Genomic DNA, 18483 nt, shown 5'->3' with positions numbered 1-18483 from the left:
CACAGGTGTAGCAGGTATGTTGATGGTGCCAGTGGTTCAATTATTGTCTCTCAGTTCCAACTTGTCCTTTAGCTGGCATACCCATTCTGCTTTTGCCAGCTGGCTGTTAGCTCTGCCAATAAAGGATGCTAGAAGGAAACTGCAAACTGAAGAGGAAGAGTGAGTGACTGACTACTCCTTCTTATGTTCTCATTTCTCACACCCACATTCCAACAATTTCTTTACCCTGACAGCGGTGGTTCCTTCCCATAGCAGCAGCTAAACCCAGTTTGCAGTTTTCCCAACACAAGCAGAACCCCAGGTACACTGTGCCAGCTCCATACACCACCCCCACAGACCTTACCTCCAGGCCTAGAAACACCACCATTGACCATTTGGCAATCCCTGTTCAGAAATCTGAGATCAAACCACACAGGGACCCTTCCCTAAGATTCTATGTTTTAATAATTCAAACTTGTACTCTTTGTTCCCTCAGCCTGGGGAAACTACAGTTGTTACCCTCATGATACTTGAAACAGCAGTTCTCAAAACTGTGGTGCCAGGATCAGCAACATCAGCATCTCCTGGGAACTGGTTAGAAATGCAGATTCCCATGCACCACCCAACCTACTGAGTCAGTGGCTCAGATGGTGTGAGCAGGAATCTGTTTAGCACTCCAGCTGACCCTGATGCATGCTGAAATTTGGGAATCACTTCCCACTGCCTCAGAGTTCTCATTTCACTCTTTTGGTTGCCTAGTTAACAGTATAGTTAACTATTCGTTATATTAAACTCTCTGTTTAAATAACTGGTGTGTGATACCCTAATACTGTAGCATTCTAACAAATGTTTAAAGTAGTTATCAACACTAATCCTTCTTAAACTCTTCCAAAAAATAGAAGAAAAGGGAACATTTCCCAACTCATTTATATGAGGCCACCATTACCAAAGCCAGCCAGAGACGTCACAAGACCTATATTTCTTATGAATATAGATGCAAAAATCCTTAAAAAGAAAAAAATTTCATTGAATCCAGCAACATATTAAAGGGTTTGTGTAACATGACCAAGTGGGAATTATCCCAGTAATGCAAGGGTAGATCAACATGTGAAAATCAACCAATGCAATACACTACAAAATAGAATGAGGGAAACCACCCCCACAATCATCTCAATGCAGAAAAAGCATGTGACAGAATCCAACATCGTTTTATTATAAAACAAACAAAAAAAAACAACACTCAACAAACTAGGAATAGAGGGGAACTTCCCACAACATGGGAAGAAATGGACAAATTCTTAGAAAAGCACAACTTCCCGAGACTGAACCAGGAAGAAATAGAAAATATAAACAGACGAATCATAAGCAGTGAAATTGAAACTGTGATTAAAAATCTTCCAACAAACAAAAGCCCAGGACCAGATGGCTTCACAGGCAAATTCTATCAAACATTTAGAGAAGAGCTAACACCTATCCTTCTCAAATTCATCCAAAATATAGCAGTGGGAGGAACACTCCCAAACTCATTCGACAAGGCCACCATCACCCTGATACCAAAACCAGACAAAGATGTCACAAAGAAAGAAAACTACAGGCCAGTATCACTGATGAACACAGATGCAAAATTCCTCAACAAAATACTAGCTAACAGAATCTAGCAGCACATTTAAAGGACCATACACCATGATTCAGTGGGGTTTATCCTAAGAATGCAAGGATTCTTCAATATACGCAAATTAATCAATGTGATAAACCATTTTAACAAATTGAGACAGAAAAACCATACGATCATCTCAATAGATGCAGAAAAAACTTTCAACAAAATTCAACACCTATTTATGATAAAAACCCTCCAGAAAGTAGGCATAGAGGGAACTTACCTCAACATAATAAAGGCCATACATTACAAACCAACAGCCAACATCGTTCTCAATGGTGTGATACCATTTCCTCTAAGATCAGGAACAAGACAAGGTTGTCCACTCTCACCACTCTAATTCAAAATAGTTTTGGAAGTTTTAGCCACAGCAATCAGAGAAGAAAAAGAAATAAAAGGAATACAAATCAGAAAAGGAGAAGTAAAGTTGTGGTTGTTTGCAGATGACATGATACCATACATAGAGAGTCCTAAAGATGCTACCAGAAATCTACTAGAGGTAATCAATTAATTTGGTAAAGTAGCAGGATACAAAATTAATGCACAGAAATCTCCTGCATTCCTATACACTAATGATGGAAAATCTGAAAGAGAAATTAAGGAAACACTCCCATTTACCAATGCAACAAAAAGAATAAAATACCTAGGAATAAACCTACCTAAAGAGACAAAAGACCTGTATGCAGAAAACTATATGACACTGATGAAAGAAATTAAAGATGATACAAATAGATGGAGAGATATACCACGTTTCTTGGATCGGAAGAATCAACATTGTGAAAATGACTCTACTACCCAAAGCAATCCACAGATTGAATGCAATCCCTATCAAACTACCAATGGTATTTTTCATAGAACTAGAAGAAAAAAATTCACAATTTGTATGGAAACACAAAAGACCCCGAATAGTCAAAGCAGTAATGAGGAAAAAAAATGGAACTGGAGGAATCAGACTCCCTGACTTCAGACTATACTACAAAGCTACAGTAATCAAGACAATGTGGTACTGGCACAAAAACAGAAATATAGATCAATGGAACAGGATAGAAAGCCCAGAGAGAAACCCACGCACCTCTGTTCAACTAATCTATGACAAAGGAGGCAAGGATATACAGTGGAGAAAATAAAGTCTCTTCAATAAGTGGTGCTGGGAAAACTGGCCAGGTATATGTAAAAGAATGAAATTAGAACACTCCCTAACACCATATACAAAAATAAACTCAAAATGGATTAGAGACCTAAGTGTAAGACCAGACACTATAAACCTCTTAGAGGAAAACATAAGAAGAACATTCTGACATACATCACAGCAAGATCTTGTTTGATCCACTTTCTAGAGTAATGGAAATAAAATAAAAAATAAACAAATGGGACCTAATGAAACTTGAAATCTTTTGCAAAGCAAAGGAAACTACAAACAAGACGAAAAGACAATCCTCAGACTGGGAGAAAATATTTACTAACGAATCAACTGACAAAGGATTAATCTCCAAAATTTTCAAGCAGCTCATACAGCTCAATATCAAAAAAACAAACAACACAATCCAAAAATGGGCAGACCTAAATAGACATTTCTCTGAAGAAGACATACAGATGGCCAAGAAGCACATGAAAAGCTGCTCAATATCCTTAATCATTAGAGAAATGCAAATCAAAACTACAATGAGGTATCACCTCCTCACACTTAGTTAGAATGGGCATCATCAGAAAATCTACAAACAACGAATGCTGGAGAGGGTGTGGAGAAAAGGGAACACTCTTGCACTGTTGGTGGGAATGTAAATTGATACAGCCACTATGGAGAACAGTATGGAGGTTCCTTGAAAAACAAAAAATAGAATTACTATATGAGCCAGCAATCCCACTACTGGGCATAAACCCAGAGAAAACCATAATTCAAAAAGACATATGCACCCCAATATTCATTGTAGCACTATTTACAATAGCCAGGTCATGGCAGTGACCTAAGTTTCCATCGACAGACGATGTGGCACATATATACAATGGAATATTACTCGGCTATAAAAAGAAACGAAATTGAGTGAGGTGGATGGACCTAGTCTGTCATACAGAGTGAAGTAAGTCAGAAAGAGAAAAACAAATACCGTATGCTAACAGATATATATGGAATCTAAAAAAAAAAAAAGTTCTTAAGAACCTAGGGGCAGGACAGGAATAAAGACGCAGACGTAGAGAATGGACTTGAGGACACAGGGAGGGGTAAGGGTAAGTTGGGACGAAGTGAGAGAGTGGCATGGACTTATATATACTACCAAATGTAAAATAGCTAGTGGGAAGCAGCTACATAGCACAGGGAGATCAGCTCAGTGCTTTGTGTCCACCTAGAGGGGTGGGATAGGGAGGGTGGGATAAGGAGGGTGGGAGGGAGGGAGACGCAAGAGGGAGGAGATATGGGGATATATGTATATGTATAGCTGATTCACTTCGTTATAAAGCAGAAACTAACACACCATTGTAAAGCAATTATACTCCAATAAAGATTTTTTAAAAAAAGACAACCACAAATGGTACAGGGCACTGGATAACTACATGAAAAAGGATAAATTAGGACTTCTATCTCAAACCATAAACAAAAAATTTACCCAAATGGATTAAAGACCTAAATGTAAGAGATACAACTATATAACACTTAGAAGGGAAAAATAGTTGTAAACCTTCATGACCTTGGATTAGTCAATGGTTTCTCAAATATGCCACCAAAAGCAAAACTGACAAAAGAAAAAAATAAATAAACTGGACTTTATCAAAATCTGTGCATGAGAGGACACTATCAAGAAAGTAAAAAGAAAAACCACAGAATGAGAGAAAGTATTTATAAACAGTATATCTGATAAGAGTCTACATCCAGAATATATAAAGATCACTTACAAGCCAACAACAAAAGATACTCCATTTTAAAAATGGGCAAAGGATTTGAATACACATTTCTGCAAAGAGAATATTCAAATGGCCAGCAAGCACACAAAAAGATTTTGGAGTTAGATAGTACAGATGGCTAAACAATATTATGACTATACTAAAAAACACTGAATTGTACTTTTAAAGTGGTTAAAATGGTAACTTTTAAGATGTGTGAAAAAAGAAAACAAATGGATAAATTCATTACTTTGGATTTGATAACAGATTCTTAGATATGACACCATACAAAACACCAAAAAGAAAAAAAGCTGATAAATCGGACCTAATTAACACAAACTTTTGTGCATCAAAGGACACCATAAAGAAACAGAAAAGCCAACCCACAGAATGGGAGAAAATATTTGCAAATCATACATCTGGTAAGAGTCTGGTGTCCAGAATATATAAAGAACTCTTACAACTCAACGAGAACAAACATCTTGATTCAAAAATAGGCAAAGGACTTGAATAGACATTTCTCCAAAGAAAAGATATAAATGGCAAATAAGCACAAAAAGATGCTCAACATCATCATCATAAGGGAAATGCAAATCAAAACCACAGTGAGATACCACTCTAAACTCACTAGGATGTCTATAAACAACAACAAAACAGAAAATAATAAATGTTGGCAAGGATACAGAGAAATTGAAGCCCTCTTACATTACTGATGGGAATGTAAAATGTGCAGCTCTATGTCAGTTGCTCAGATGGCTAATCATAGTTACTACATGACCTAGCAACTCTACTCCCTGACATACACCTAGGAGGACATGTTCACACAAAAACTTAGACAAGAATGTTTATAGCAGCATTATTCATAATAACCTAAAAGTGAAAACAATCCAAATGCCAACTGACATTTGATTGATACATTATCAATTAACTAAATAAAGAAAATGTGGTATATGCCACACAATGGAATATTCAGCCTTAAAAAGGAATAAAAATTGACACATGCTACAACATAGATGAACCTTGAAAACATGCTATGTGAAAGAAGCCAGACACAAAAGGTCACATACTGTATGATTCCATTTATATGAAATGTCCAAAATAGGCAAATCTATAGACATAAAGTATATTACTGGTTTCCAGGGGATGGGGATAGGGGGAATTGGTAGTGATTGCTAATGGGTATGGGGTTTCTCTTTTGGGATGATGGAAATGTTCTGGAATTAGATAGTGCTAATAGCTGTACAACCTTGTGAATAAACTAAAAACCACTGAATTGTACACTTTGGAATGGTTAAAATGGTTAATTTTATCTCAATTTTAAAAACCTACCTAATTTTAAAAAATGACATTTGTTATACTGGGTAAAGAAACTACAATTAAAAAAAAGAAACGAAACTACAATTTTGATAAGCAGTGGTAAAGAACAAAGACTCCATGAGAGCATCTTTTAAAAATTGTGGCAAAATATACCTAACATAAAATGGATCATTTAAACCATTTTTAAGTAGTTCAGTGGCATTAAGTACATTTACATTGTTGTGTAACCATCCTCACCATCCATCTCCAGAACTTTACCTGCAAAACTGAAACTCTACCCATTAAATAATAACTTCCCACTTCCCTTTCCCCTTAGTCCTACAACCACTATTCTACTTTCTGTATGAATTTGACTAGATATTTCATATAAATTGAACCATATAGTATTTGTCATCTTGTGACTGCCTTATTTCACTTAGCATAATATCTTCAAGGTTCATCCACATTGTAGTGTATGTCAGAATTTCGTTCCTTTTAAAGGCCAAATAATATTCCATTTATGTATAATATATACCATATTTTCTTTATCCATTCATCCAACAATGGACACTTGGGTTGCTTCCACCTTTTGGTTGCTGTGAATGATGCTGCTAATAAATATGGGTGTACAAGTATGTTTGTATCCCTGCTTTTTAAAAAAAAAAAAAAAAAAGTTGTGATCTCTTTTTGAAGATCACAACTTTTTGAAGGGAGATTTTGAAATGAAACTTATTTTGAAAATACACACATCTTCTTCATTAGCTTAAGGACTAAAAACTTATTTCAGTTGAAAGTCACCCAAAGGAGAACGCAAAGATCAATGGTACTGTTCGCTGTAAAGAAACACAAAAGACATAAAAGTATCCATTGCAAATTTATTATGCATTAGGAAGCTTAACTTAAAAACCAACAGCATAGTAAAAAGATATGTTATCTTTGTTCGCAGCAGAACAAGTTTCAAAATATATTTTCTTTTAAATGTATTCAGTCAGTACACAATCCTTTATAAAAGTTGTATATATTTTTTTCTGTCAATACCTTCATTACATTTATAAATACAAGATTTACATAGCACCCCATCAAAAAAAATTAAAACTCCTTATGAATATCTACATATATTTCATACCTATAAAACTTTCAAAGGAGTGCTGTGTTAAAGATGGGCCCTAGTTAATGGTCCACCTACTGGTGCAGGAAAACACATATAATCTAAAGTTTTCTTTGTCCATAAAACATCTCGAAAAATTAGCAAGACACTTATTTTGAAACTGAGCTTCTTAAACCATCATATTTTAGAAAGGAATTTACTGTGCATATTCCCATGAGATTCAAGTGGCAGATACATAGATGAAAATAAAGACTGACTGAAAACAAATGCCTACATAGAGCAGTTAAGGCAGGGGTGTGATGAATGAAAAACATTGAAAAGTAAGACACAGGAGATGTAGGTGGGAGCAAATATAGTAAGAATGCATTACATGAGTCTAAACTTGGATATAAACTCCACTGGTATCCAGTTACTAACTCTCATTCTCACCTAGGAATGTTTACATTGTTGAAAACTTTCTTACAAGCACCCTCCAATTTCTATGTTGCCAGAATGGCTGATGTATGTTTTTCTTCTGTAAAATCACCTTGGATCTAACCAAAACATTAGGCCCAGGAATCTGAATTGCTAGTTCTTCATGATTTAAATTTATTTAAAAAATTTCCTTCATCTGGTAAAGGTTATCACTAATCAATATTATTACTGTCCAGATGTGTATATACTGAATTTCATTCTAGCCAAGAATAGGAAGTAGAGATAAGGAAAGGAGAGTAAGACTAGTTATTTGCTTGACCTTTGAACAAAGGCAATAGATCCCCGATACTGAGCAGCCACTCATAAACACCTATGGGCTAAACGGGCACAGTTCAGAGAAACAGGAGGGAAGAAAATATGGGATTCTTTATCTCAAATTTTGCCAGAGAAGGCAGTTGTACTATAATCCTGCACCTTCTACTGAAAAGGACATGGTCACTCTTACTCTGGAGTTATTAAAGGAAAGTCATCCTTTCTACCAGAGATGACTTTTTCTGAGTTTCGAAGTGTGGACTCCAGATAACTTTGAGAGTTGCATATTATTTGCAGAAAAGTATTTCAAACCTTAACTTGTTCTAACATATAAACAGAAAGAAAGAGAATGGTAGAAAAGGAACAGGAGGAGGAAGGGGCGGGAGACGAGGGATGGAGGTGGTTACTTCTCAAACTCAGCCCTGAAGCATGCCACTAGTATCTCTCCTCCAGCACCATGAAGTCTCCAGTGTGGTGTGGCTCCTCCATGGCTCTCAGAGATGGAGTCTACAGAATTCTAGTTTCTGCAGTTTATAGTTCAGTGCACTGATTCCCAGGCTCCTCGAAGGAAGAGAGCTCCCAGATGCTGCTGTCCTGCAGTAGTGGCTCAATGTCTTCATCACTGCCTCGTTCTATTGTGTTGGTCAGGCTGCCGCTGATGCTGTTGTTATGTTTTTTAATTCCACTGCCTTTACTGTATTCAGGGATGAATAAGGCAACCAGAAAAGACATAAGAACTATACATGCCCCAAATAAAAACGGTGGGCCTGGGATGACAGCTCCCTGATGGGTGTGGGAAACAAATGAAGAATCTGGTTAGTCCTTCCAATCAAAATTAGTCCTGGACGACCCCAAAAAAGCACACCACTGAGAAGTGAGTTATTTTCTCATAAGCAAATGTTCATTAAGTGTCATAGCAAATTCTAACAGAGCCTGGTGTCTGGAATATGATGGAGGGCAACTAATCACTGCTTTGTGCACCACTTTCCAACAGCTTAACCAAACTTTCCAACAGCTTAACCAAACATGTAAACAACAGTTATTTATCTCTAATCCTGCCCTGTGACCTGAGATCATTAACTATGTACATGAACAGTAATTCCAATTTTGTATAGAAATCTATATTAAATATAGCTTGGAAGGAGGGAAGTAATAGCAAATAAATAGTAGAAAAAGCACTCTAGCTCAAATTCTAGCTGGAATTTTAGGTCATTTCATCTTTTATTTGGCCTGAGCTTCACCAGAGGACAGCATTCTGATCAGAGTAATTATATAGGTGAAAACAGAATCTGAACAAAGTTAAGACAAATCTTTTATATAAGATATTAAATCACTGAAATGATCCCTCCCTAGTCCCAGGAAGCAATGAACATAGCACTTACTACTGTCAAATACAATAGTATTATAAAAATAAGAACACTTTCCAAATTTAAGGTCAGAAGATTTTGCTATAATCAGACACAACTGCTATTGTAAACCTAGACTTATTACCAAATTACCTGCAGGGCAGCATTGTTAGAATTCAATTCCAGTTCCAACTCAGTCAGTTCCACGTGGAACATGTAGAATATGAAGCCATACAGGGCTGGCCCCAGGCCATTACACAGTCCTCTTATTCCAGTTATGATACCTTGGGCAACTCCTAAGTCAGAAAAAAGAGAAGGGAGCCAGTCTTCTCAGATAAGCATCTCAAGACTGGAGACTTAACAGTACTTTCTTACTAATATGAAATACTGCTTCTGCTGGACTGAGTAGTCTGGGCTGTGGAAAGGATATTTTAGGGACTTTACCCATCATATTTTCATTCATTGCACAAATGTTTCCTTGGTTTTCTATGTCCTTTTAATGTTGTCCTCACTCAATGTCCTAAGATCTATAGGGTATGAAATGACAGTGATGTTTCTAAAATCCTTTTGAGGCTGAATTCCCTAACAGCAGATCTTCCTATAATCAGGGAATAATAAAAAAGTTTTAATATTCTCCATTTATAGGCAATTTACACTTTTCTGTGGATTGAGATTTTCCTTTTCTACTCACTTAATGGCACTTTTACAATAAAAATCTGCCCTTTGCCTCTTGTATCCCTGCCCATGTGTGAGTCCACAGAGGTCCTGATGCTGTGTGCTCCCAGCACCTTCAGACAGATTCTGTTCCTCACAGTGACCTCCATATTCCAGGTCCATCTCCCTGTACACCTCTACTGAAAAATCCAAGTGCTAATTTCTAGATATCTCTGGTATCTAATGTGGCAGGTCAAAAATTAGCTTGAATCATGAGATGAATATTTCTGTAAATCAAAAATGGTCAAATATAATTCACCCTAATACAGTGTGTTCTAATAAGTTTATATGCTGACATTTAGAAACATCTGTATTAATACATGTAAGCATAAAAAAAGCCAAAGAAAATTCATGCCCTGAGAGATAGGATAGTGTCTCTTAGATGCCAAAGCAATGCCCATCCTTCACAGATAGCTCATGCCTTTACTTTAAGCACAACACCTCCCCAAGGATGCAGTCAGCTAAGTTAACATAACCAGGGTAACACACAGAATTTGTGGTCTTCAAATGATACTGCTATGTTTAAAATAGATAACCAACAAGGACCTACTGTTAAAAAAAAAAAAAAAATTAAAAAAAGTAGATATGAATAAGATGGCTAATTTCTGATGCGGAAAAATAGTTCCAATGAATAAACTAGCTTTTCCAATCTAGTTTTTAATTGAAACTTCAGAAATATCTCTAAGGCATTAAAATTTTTTTCTTCTAAAATTCACTACTTCCTGACTACAGTCAGGTAAGCCATTAAGTGATGGTGAAAGAAAAGGACTAATTTTGGCAGTAGGAACTGCTTGATAGGGAAGCCAGAGGCACAAGAAGGATGAAGAGTCTAGACAGAGTGCTACTCTACACAGTCATCTTAATTTTGTCTCTCACTCTGCATCCAATTATCAAGAACTACTCAGATTTATTTTTCTTTGTCCACTCAAAGAATCATTTCCTAAATTGAGTAATGGACTTTGAGTGATTCCAAATTAAAGAAATTTCAGTGATTAAATAAAGACCTCATTGTTTTACTAACTAGTCTGTTAAAATATGATTAAAGTCTAGTAAATTCTAACAGTGACAAATAAAAGAGGAGTCAAAACTGAAAAGAGAAAATGGATAACTATCTTAGTATTCTGACCTGCTGAGTCCAGATTTCAAAAATATGATCAAAGATCAAAGTAGGAAGGAAAACAGAATTTTCCTATTTGCCAAAGTAAATAGGTATGATTGTTGAGCAGGACCACATGGCTGTAACCTCTTGCTTTGTTAATGTGAAGAGAGATTCAGAGTTGCTCATGCTTATGGCAGGTACGTCTCCGTTGAAGGAGGAAAACAGTGACCTCACCTTGCTGATCTGACTCTGCATTCCGAGAGACGAGGGCACTGACTGCTGGAAATGTGATGCTGGACATGGCGGCCACGGTCCCTGCTGCCCACATCATCCTGCAATGACAGGACAGGCTGCGGTCAGGGAGCAGGCCAGCCCCAATGAGCTTGCTGTTCAGAGTACAATCAATGGCAAAAGCACTAAATGCTTTCTGTTTTCTTGTGTTAAGTTGCATTTATTTTTTTCCTCTTTAAAAATGGATTTTTTTTTTTAACCTAGAAGGTTATGCATCTGTTTATACTGATCACTTCACGGGCTGGGAAAGTTTCATTTCTTTATTTTACCTCTGTCGAATCTGTTCTTCTTCCTAGTTTCCCTATTACCGTATTTAGATGCAAGCTCAATGAAATGCAGAAGGATTTCTTGTTCCTATAAATACCACATTTTCACTACCAATTTTCCACTTTTTTCTTTGTACTTCTCAAAGGCTCACCTCCATACTGTCTTTGAGCTGCTCAGTTTTCTACCCCTCAATAAAGTGTTGTGTGTCACCTACAGAAAAAGTTGGTGGCACATAACACTTCAGAGACCTGAAGTTCAGGATGACATCCTGCAGACTTCCAAGTGTGCTTCCTTTAGACCTTTGTTTTTTTCTCAATGAAAGGGACCTACATGTGTGTCAGTATTAGGCGTTGAGTGTGAGCAAAGTGAGGCCCCAACTGGGCTTAAAACCTGCTTGGCCAGACTCTCTGGGGGATGACATGCACGTCCTTACTTAAAAGGAAAAACCCTTTAGGTTGACAGAATCTTTCTAAGGTAGCATGAGTTTGACTGAATCAGCTACTGAATCAAAGTTCATGGGATGAAATTAAGATTTCCAAGAACAAAAAGAATCAACCACTGACCACCTAAAGCATTTCGAGTTCTTCTAAATTGTGTCATCCATTTATGACTGCAAAATGGGGACCAATTCAAATATCTAAAACGGAGATATGGACTCTAGTATTTGGTAGCCAGGCACATAGGGAAACTTGCCACACAACAAAATAGCACTCAAAATTCTTTTTATTTCTTCTTATTCCACAGGGCTTAATTTGACCTTCCTTCCTCTTAATGGGAATCTAATACATTAGGAGTAATAACTGATCAGGATATACAAGATTCTGGAGGAGATCTCAGTGTTCATCTAACTCATATGCTTTGTATTATAAAGGTTATGTCACTGTCCAAAGTCACTCAGCTAATGATAGTAATAAATCCCACCATAATCAGTCATTTTTCCTTGTCTTCTTGTTTTGTTTTTGCCTATAATGTGTTGTCTCCAAAAACTGACAAATGTGTTTAAAAATTAGGCATAAAACTTTTTTTTGGAGGGTCGGAGGAAGTAACAACTCACTGAAAGCCTGCTGAGGTGAAGGCAATCTATCCAAATAATCCTAAATTACCAGCTCTACCCTTTCCCAAATTAAGTCTAAACAGTTTTTGAAATGTTGAATACACTATGCCAGTAAAAAAACTCCTGCTTCCTTCACATCACACTCAACTAATTCGAGCTCCTCTAAAAGATACATCTGTCTATTAGTTCATAAGAATCTATGGGAGAGGCTTACCATGCCTGAGATCCAAAACCGTACCAGGCTAACTGGAACATCTGAAAACCCAAACCAAGGAGAACGGTGTTCTTATTCCCCAATGACCTCATCAAGATGGTAAGAAAGACCGTCTGCAAAGCAAAGGGGATAATCCTGAGTAATCATATGAATACAAGCACAAGATCTGATGCAAGTTCTGTGGGGAAGCCCATTAATGGTGACCAAGAATCTCAAAATAGCAGACCACCTGACCTAAGACCTTGGAGGCCATGCAGTACTGATGTAGCTCAAAAGGGGTGAAACTTCGGGGCCTTCCCAGACTAACCTGGGCTCAGGGCCTTCAGCCTCCTCCCCAGAAACCTGTTTATCTGGTGCTTATCACTTCCCAAAAGGTCATCACAGCTGTTCAACAGTTACTGTGATTGAGAAGAAAATGCCTCTGTCTCTTTGGAGAAATGCCAATAATTTAACTACCAGTGAATAGCAAACCCCTGATGAACATTTACAGAGTATGTGGGATTTTGGTGGGGGTTAACAGTTTCACAAAGTTGGACTGATACAAATGTGATTTTAACAAATATATACTCTACTAAAAACTTAGGTGATATAGCCTGAAAAGGCATAGGATAAAAGGTGAATCTGGGCTAACTGACTAACCAGAGTTAATATAAAAAACAAGCCAAAACCATAAGCAACTTGAAAGTTTAACATAATTTACATTTGCTGATACAGTTAAAAAAAATAAAAGGCCCTTGGTTTGATGCATTCCTATAAGCCTTGTCAATTCTAATATTTGGGCAAAGCAGTTTTGCAGGCTTCTCATTTCTCTTTGAAAGAGTTATCACAGAAGAATGCTCCACCTGGCCTACCATGCTTTAAAGCAGCATATAGCGGTTCCAGGAAAATAGCCTCATAATAGTCCCATATGATATAGTGAATGCACCTAAGCATATCAATGAATTAATTTAAAGCACATATGCCCTGCCTTTTGTGGTCCTATAATAGATGGGGAAACGTTTAATAAATACTCTTTACTCATTACATATATCCTAACATACTGACTTACCACCATTTCTTCAGTCCTGGGGATAGCAAGGATTGTAATAGTTACAAAATTTCATTTCTGCTTTTCACCTTCATTACTTTTCAATATCAAAATAACATTGAAACATTTTTCTGGTTAATTTTGCAATACTGGAGTTAGATTGTGGCTGGTGGTTGTAAAAGCAAATTTTTATTTGCTGAATTGATCCATTAGAGGTAACAACACATGCTCCACAAAGTATTGAAAAGTTGTGTTAAATTCCTCCTAAATCATAACCTTAAGATTCTATTAAAAATGGAATAACTCTATGGTCTGTATCCATTGTCAGTTTACTGGGTTTGATATTGTACCACAGGACACAAGATGTTACCATGGCAGAGGAGGAGGGGAACTGAGGTAGTGATGCAGGAGATCTCCATGAATATTTCTTTGCAGCTTCCTATGAATCTACAGTTACTTCAGATTAAAAACACTAAAAAAAAAAAAAAAAAGGATGGGTAAAATAACACTCACCTGAGCCACAATAGAAAGAATTCCTACCATAGCTATGAATGCTGCAATTTTAACAGATCCAAAACCTATGACCTGTGGAAATGAAAACACTTTGTAATACAGATATTATAAAAATAAGGAATGTTATGTTCCATTAAAGCCATAAAATAAAATAGTTGAGGAAAGTTCATAAAACCTTGACAATGGCAAATTAGGCAGTGCTCAAAGTTGAACCTATTTAACCAATAATTTATATCTAAATCTGTCATAAGAAATCATTATAAGTGGCACAACTTAATTTAACAAATATTAAATATTAAGATAATATTTTCTATTGTAGGCCTATTTTTTTCATATCCATCCCCATCTGCAACCCACCAAGAGACAAACATAACATTATCAAGCGTTGGAGAGAACATGAAGAAAATGATTCGATTTTTGATGCTGCCAACACAGAGTATGCTCACTGGCAAAGTCAGTGGCTCTCAACTTTGGCTGCACATTAAAATCATGTGGGCAACAGAGAAGGGGAGAAGAGAAGAAGGGAGAGAGGAGAAATGAGATGCTGGAATCCACTTGAGACCAATTAAATCAGACTCTCTGGGCCCAGACACAGGTATGTTTTAAAAAGCTTCCATGGTGATTCTAATTCTAATAGGCAGCCAAAGTTAGCTGGTAATGATTTCTAAGCCTCTTAATCTTAACAGCAGCTCCGAAATGCCTACTAAAACTTTTAAGTTTTAAATATCAAGTTTTTATTTGCCCTATCTATTGAAACTTTATAAAATTCCAAAAAAGCTTTAAAAATTATTGTATACAATCTTCACATTTCATAAATGACCGTGTTGCTTCAAGTTACACAACTAGCTAATAAAAAGAGTTAGAGTTAGAACCTCTGGTTCCCAAACCAGTGCTGCTGACATTAATAATATCCTATTACTCTCTAATCAAATGCAATTTTTAAAAATTGGAATCTATTTCTCAGTCTAATTTGTAAATATATATATATTTTTAATTGAAGTATTGTTGATTTAAAATGCATCAGTTTCTGCTGTACAGCAAAGTGACTCAGTTATGCATAATATACATTCTCTTTTATATTCTTTTCCATTACGGTTTATCCCAGGACACTGAATATATAGTTCTTTGTGCTATACAGTAGGACCCTGTTGTCCATCCATTCTATATGTAATAGTTTGCATCTACTAACCCCAAACTCCCAGTCCATCCCTCCCCACACCCCCCGTAAATATACTTTTTAAAACAGCTTTATTGAGACAGAATTAAAATACCATACAATTCACCCATTACAAGTGTACAATTCAATGGTTTTAGTTTTATATTCACAGAGTTGGGAAATCATCACCATGATCAATTTTAAAAGCTCTCATCACTCCTCAAAGAAACATCGTACCCCATTAGGATTCCCATTCCCCCAGCCTACTCTACCACCTAGCCAGTAATCTACTTTCTATCTCTATGGATTTATTTATTCTGAGCATTTCATACAAATGGAATCATACTATATATGGTCTGGCTTCTTTCACTTATAATGTTTTCAAAGTTCACCCATGTTGTAGCATGTATCAGTGCTTCATTGCTTTTTACTGCCAAATAATAACATTCCATTGTATAGATATTTCACATTTGTTGATCCATTTCATCAGTTAATAGGCATATGGGTTGTTTCTACTTTTTGGCTACTATGAATAATAATTTGTGTAAGAGTTTTTGTATAGGTATGTGTTTTCAATTCTCTTGGCTATATACCTAGAAATAGATTTGCTGGGAACTCTATGTTGAACACTTTGAAAAGGAGACATGTTTTTTCACTTTCTTCCTTGGACTTTCCCATTTTTCCTACATTATTTTCTATATTAAATGCAAATTTAATGTAATTTAATATATGCATATATAATTTTCTACATTAACCACACTATCTCACCACTCTTCCGTCCGAATCTCCAGCATCCACCCACCATAATGAGCAAAAGCAAAAATAAAACTGCTTGAAAAAAGTTTTACTTAAACGTGCCACCATATAAAATATTATAGTCTCATACTCTCAGGAAAACTATGAGAATGGAGAATTTAACAAATTTTATTTAAAAATATCTCTAAAAATAGAGGAATTTATCTTAGGAGGAGGCTTGCTCTGACAAAGTGAAGTAAACCATTAGCAGGAGGACTTCTAGTGAAATCAGTAAAAGACCAAGACAGGATTGCAATGGAAGGCAACTCAGGTCTTAGCAATCCCAGAGACCTAAAACAACAGTTGGAAAAGGGAACTTTTTTTTTTAATTGCTGTAAGTCAATTGCCTTTTGGGGAGGACAAAGTGTAATTTTTTTGTGTGCGGTACGCGGGCCTCTCACTGTTGTGGCCTGTCCCGTTGTGGAGCACAGGCTCCGAACACGCAGGCTCAGCGGCCATGGCTCACGGGCCCAGCTGCTCCGCGGCATGTGGGATCTTCCCAGACCGGGGCACGAACCCGCGTACCCTGCATCGGCAGGCGGACTCTCAACCACTGCGCCACCAGGGAAGCCCAAAGTGTAAATTTTTAAAGAGAAAAATCAGAAGGGAGAAAAGATTATTTTGGTTATTGTTTGTGAGCCACCTTGAAGTCTACAGTGGTGTTGAGCTATGGCCTACTACAGATGGCTAAGCAAGCTGGCTGTGATCAGACCCAGGGGTCAGGGCACTTCTGAAATAAACTTTACCTCTCTGTGAAATTTAATGGGTATTATTAAAGATTTAATAAATTCTGTTTCTACTAATTCTCTTTCTGTATAACTCTCAAAGAAATTTTTTCCACAGTAAACATTTTATTGTGTTTTTAAAATTATTGCACTAAAGGTCTCCTGACTACTAATTATATGTCAGCACCTACATTTATAACTAGAAGCAAGTTAACACATTTTTTTTCTCTACAGTGTTTTCCCACAAAACACCTCTAGCCAGATCCCAATCTCTGGTTTTCCTCATGTTCAAAAGCTACTAGGCACTCACTACTCACCTGCCTGAGATAGAGGAAAAAACTTGAATACTGTCCAGCCTCAGGAAGGTATGAAAGAAAAACGGTGATGCAGATTAGTAAGACAGTAGAATCTTTTCCAACTTTCTTCAGTGACTAGGAATAAGCAGAAACAGAAACATATTAAAAGCAAATAGATACTGATGTCACTGATATTCTGGGATATTGGCTGCACTGTTTTGATCTATTAAGGTGGATAACAAAAGATGAATGGATTATAAAAGGAATTGAGCCTTAACATTAAATCTATCACCATCTCTTTAAGGAGGTTACAAGTCCTAATTTCAGAGGTATGTTTCAAATATTACAGCTTTCTCTCTTTGTTAACAATACTGGTTCACATCCTGAAACAGACCCTGAACGTCCTATGAACAGACCCTGAAAAAACATTGCTCCAGAACCTTTTAAGAAAATCTCCTCTCTCTCTTTCATTCATAATACAACTCCTTTAAAGCCATAAACAGTACAGTGTTTTCATTACACATAAATTTACTCTATTTTTTTAAATGTTAGCATTAAATTTGCCTTTAAAACTGGTAGACAAAAAAGTATGCTCCAGCCATGGGGTCAGTGACGACAAGATTCTCTGACCAGTAACAACTTTTTGAATGTTACAACCTTGTCCAAAATCCTATACTCCTCTCTACACAGGATGTTTGAGTAGACCAAAAGGTGCACCAAAAGTTGTCTACAGAGTGTAGAATTCTGCAGTGCATTCTAGGTGATCATAACTGTAACCTTCACATAATTAAAAGCAAAAGTAGCTAATGTCTATTGGGACCCTGCTATATACCAGACACTAGACTGGTTAATTTATATACATTCACTGCAATCCTCGTAACAGCCCTGAAAAGTAAGCCACAATAGTTCCACTTCACAGAGGAATTTCTCTGTGTAGCTTGACAAGGTGGGAGGTCTGACTGGCTCCACTCCTGGTTTCCTTTTCTCCACACCTACTTCTTGATATCTGACATTACAGCACAAACAGAATGAGCAGGGTCCCCAGGTCATATAATGAGGGAGCTTTTTAGAAAAGAATTTCTCATGAGTTAGTTTTTTTATATGTATTTTTCCTAAAAGGTAAACTTAAGGGAAAAATGCAAATATCAAATCTCTGGTTATATTTTTCCGTACATATTTTCTTCAAGAACAATTTCAAACCAGAGAAGGTGGGGAGAGAAGATTCTTCTTCTCAGTACTTTTTCTAGTTGTTAATGGGATTCCCCCATGACAAAAGAGAAAACAAAGACTCTACTCAATCTGCAAAAGACAAGTTCAAAGCCTCTGTTCAACGTGGGTGTATG

General features: G+C 36.7%; 1 protein-coding gene across 4 annotated transcripts in view; it reads right to left on the bottom strand.

Moving 5' to 3' along the window:
• Window positions 1–6664: 6664 nt before the first annotated feature.
• Window positions 6665–18483, bottom strand: part of LOC132596498 (hippocampus abundant transcript-like protein 1) — a 49609-nt gene continuing 37790 nt past the window's right edge. For all 4 annotated transcript variants that reach the window (XM_060293432.1, XM_060293434.1, XM_060293433.2 and 1 more), the window contains 6 exons: window positions 17162–17275; window positions 14169–14240; window positions 12629–12741; window positions 11037–11134; window positions 9143–9285; window positions 6665–8426 (listed from right to left, as the gene is read on the bottom strand). In XM_060293432.1, coding sequence (XP_060149415.1) covers window positions 8175–8426; window positions 9143–9285; window positions 11037–11134; window positions 12629–12741; window positions 14169–14240; window positions 17162–17275 — 792 coding nt within the window. In that variant the 3' untranslated portion in view covers window positions 6665–8174. The remainder of the gene's footprint in view (window positions 8427–9142; window positions 9286–11036; window positions 11135–12628; window positions 12742–14168; window positions 14241–17161; window positions 17276–18483) is intronic.

This window comes from Globicephala melas, unplaced genomic scaffold, assembly GCF_963455315.2.
Source record: "Globicephala melas unplaced genomic scaffold, mGloMel1.2 SCAFFOLD_564, whole genome shotgun sequence".
Taxonomy (NCBI): Eukaryota; Metazoa; Chordata; class Mammalia; order Artiodactyla; family Delphinidae; genus Globicephala; species Globicephala melas.
Note: the sequence above shows the minus strand (reverse complement) of the source record. Positions and strands in the feature narration are given on the sequence as shown.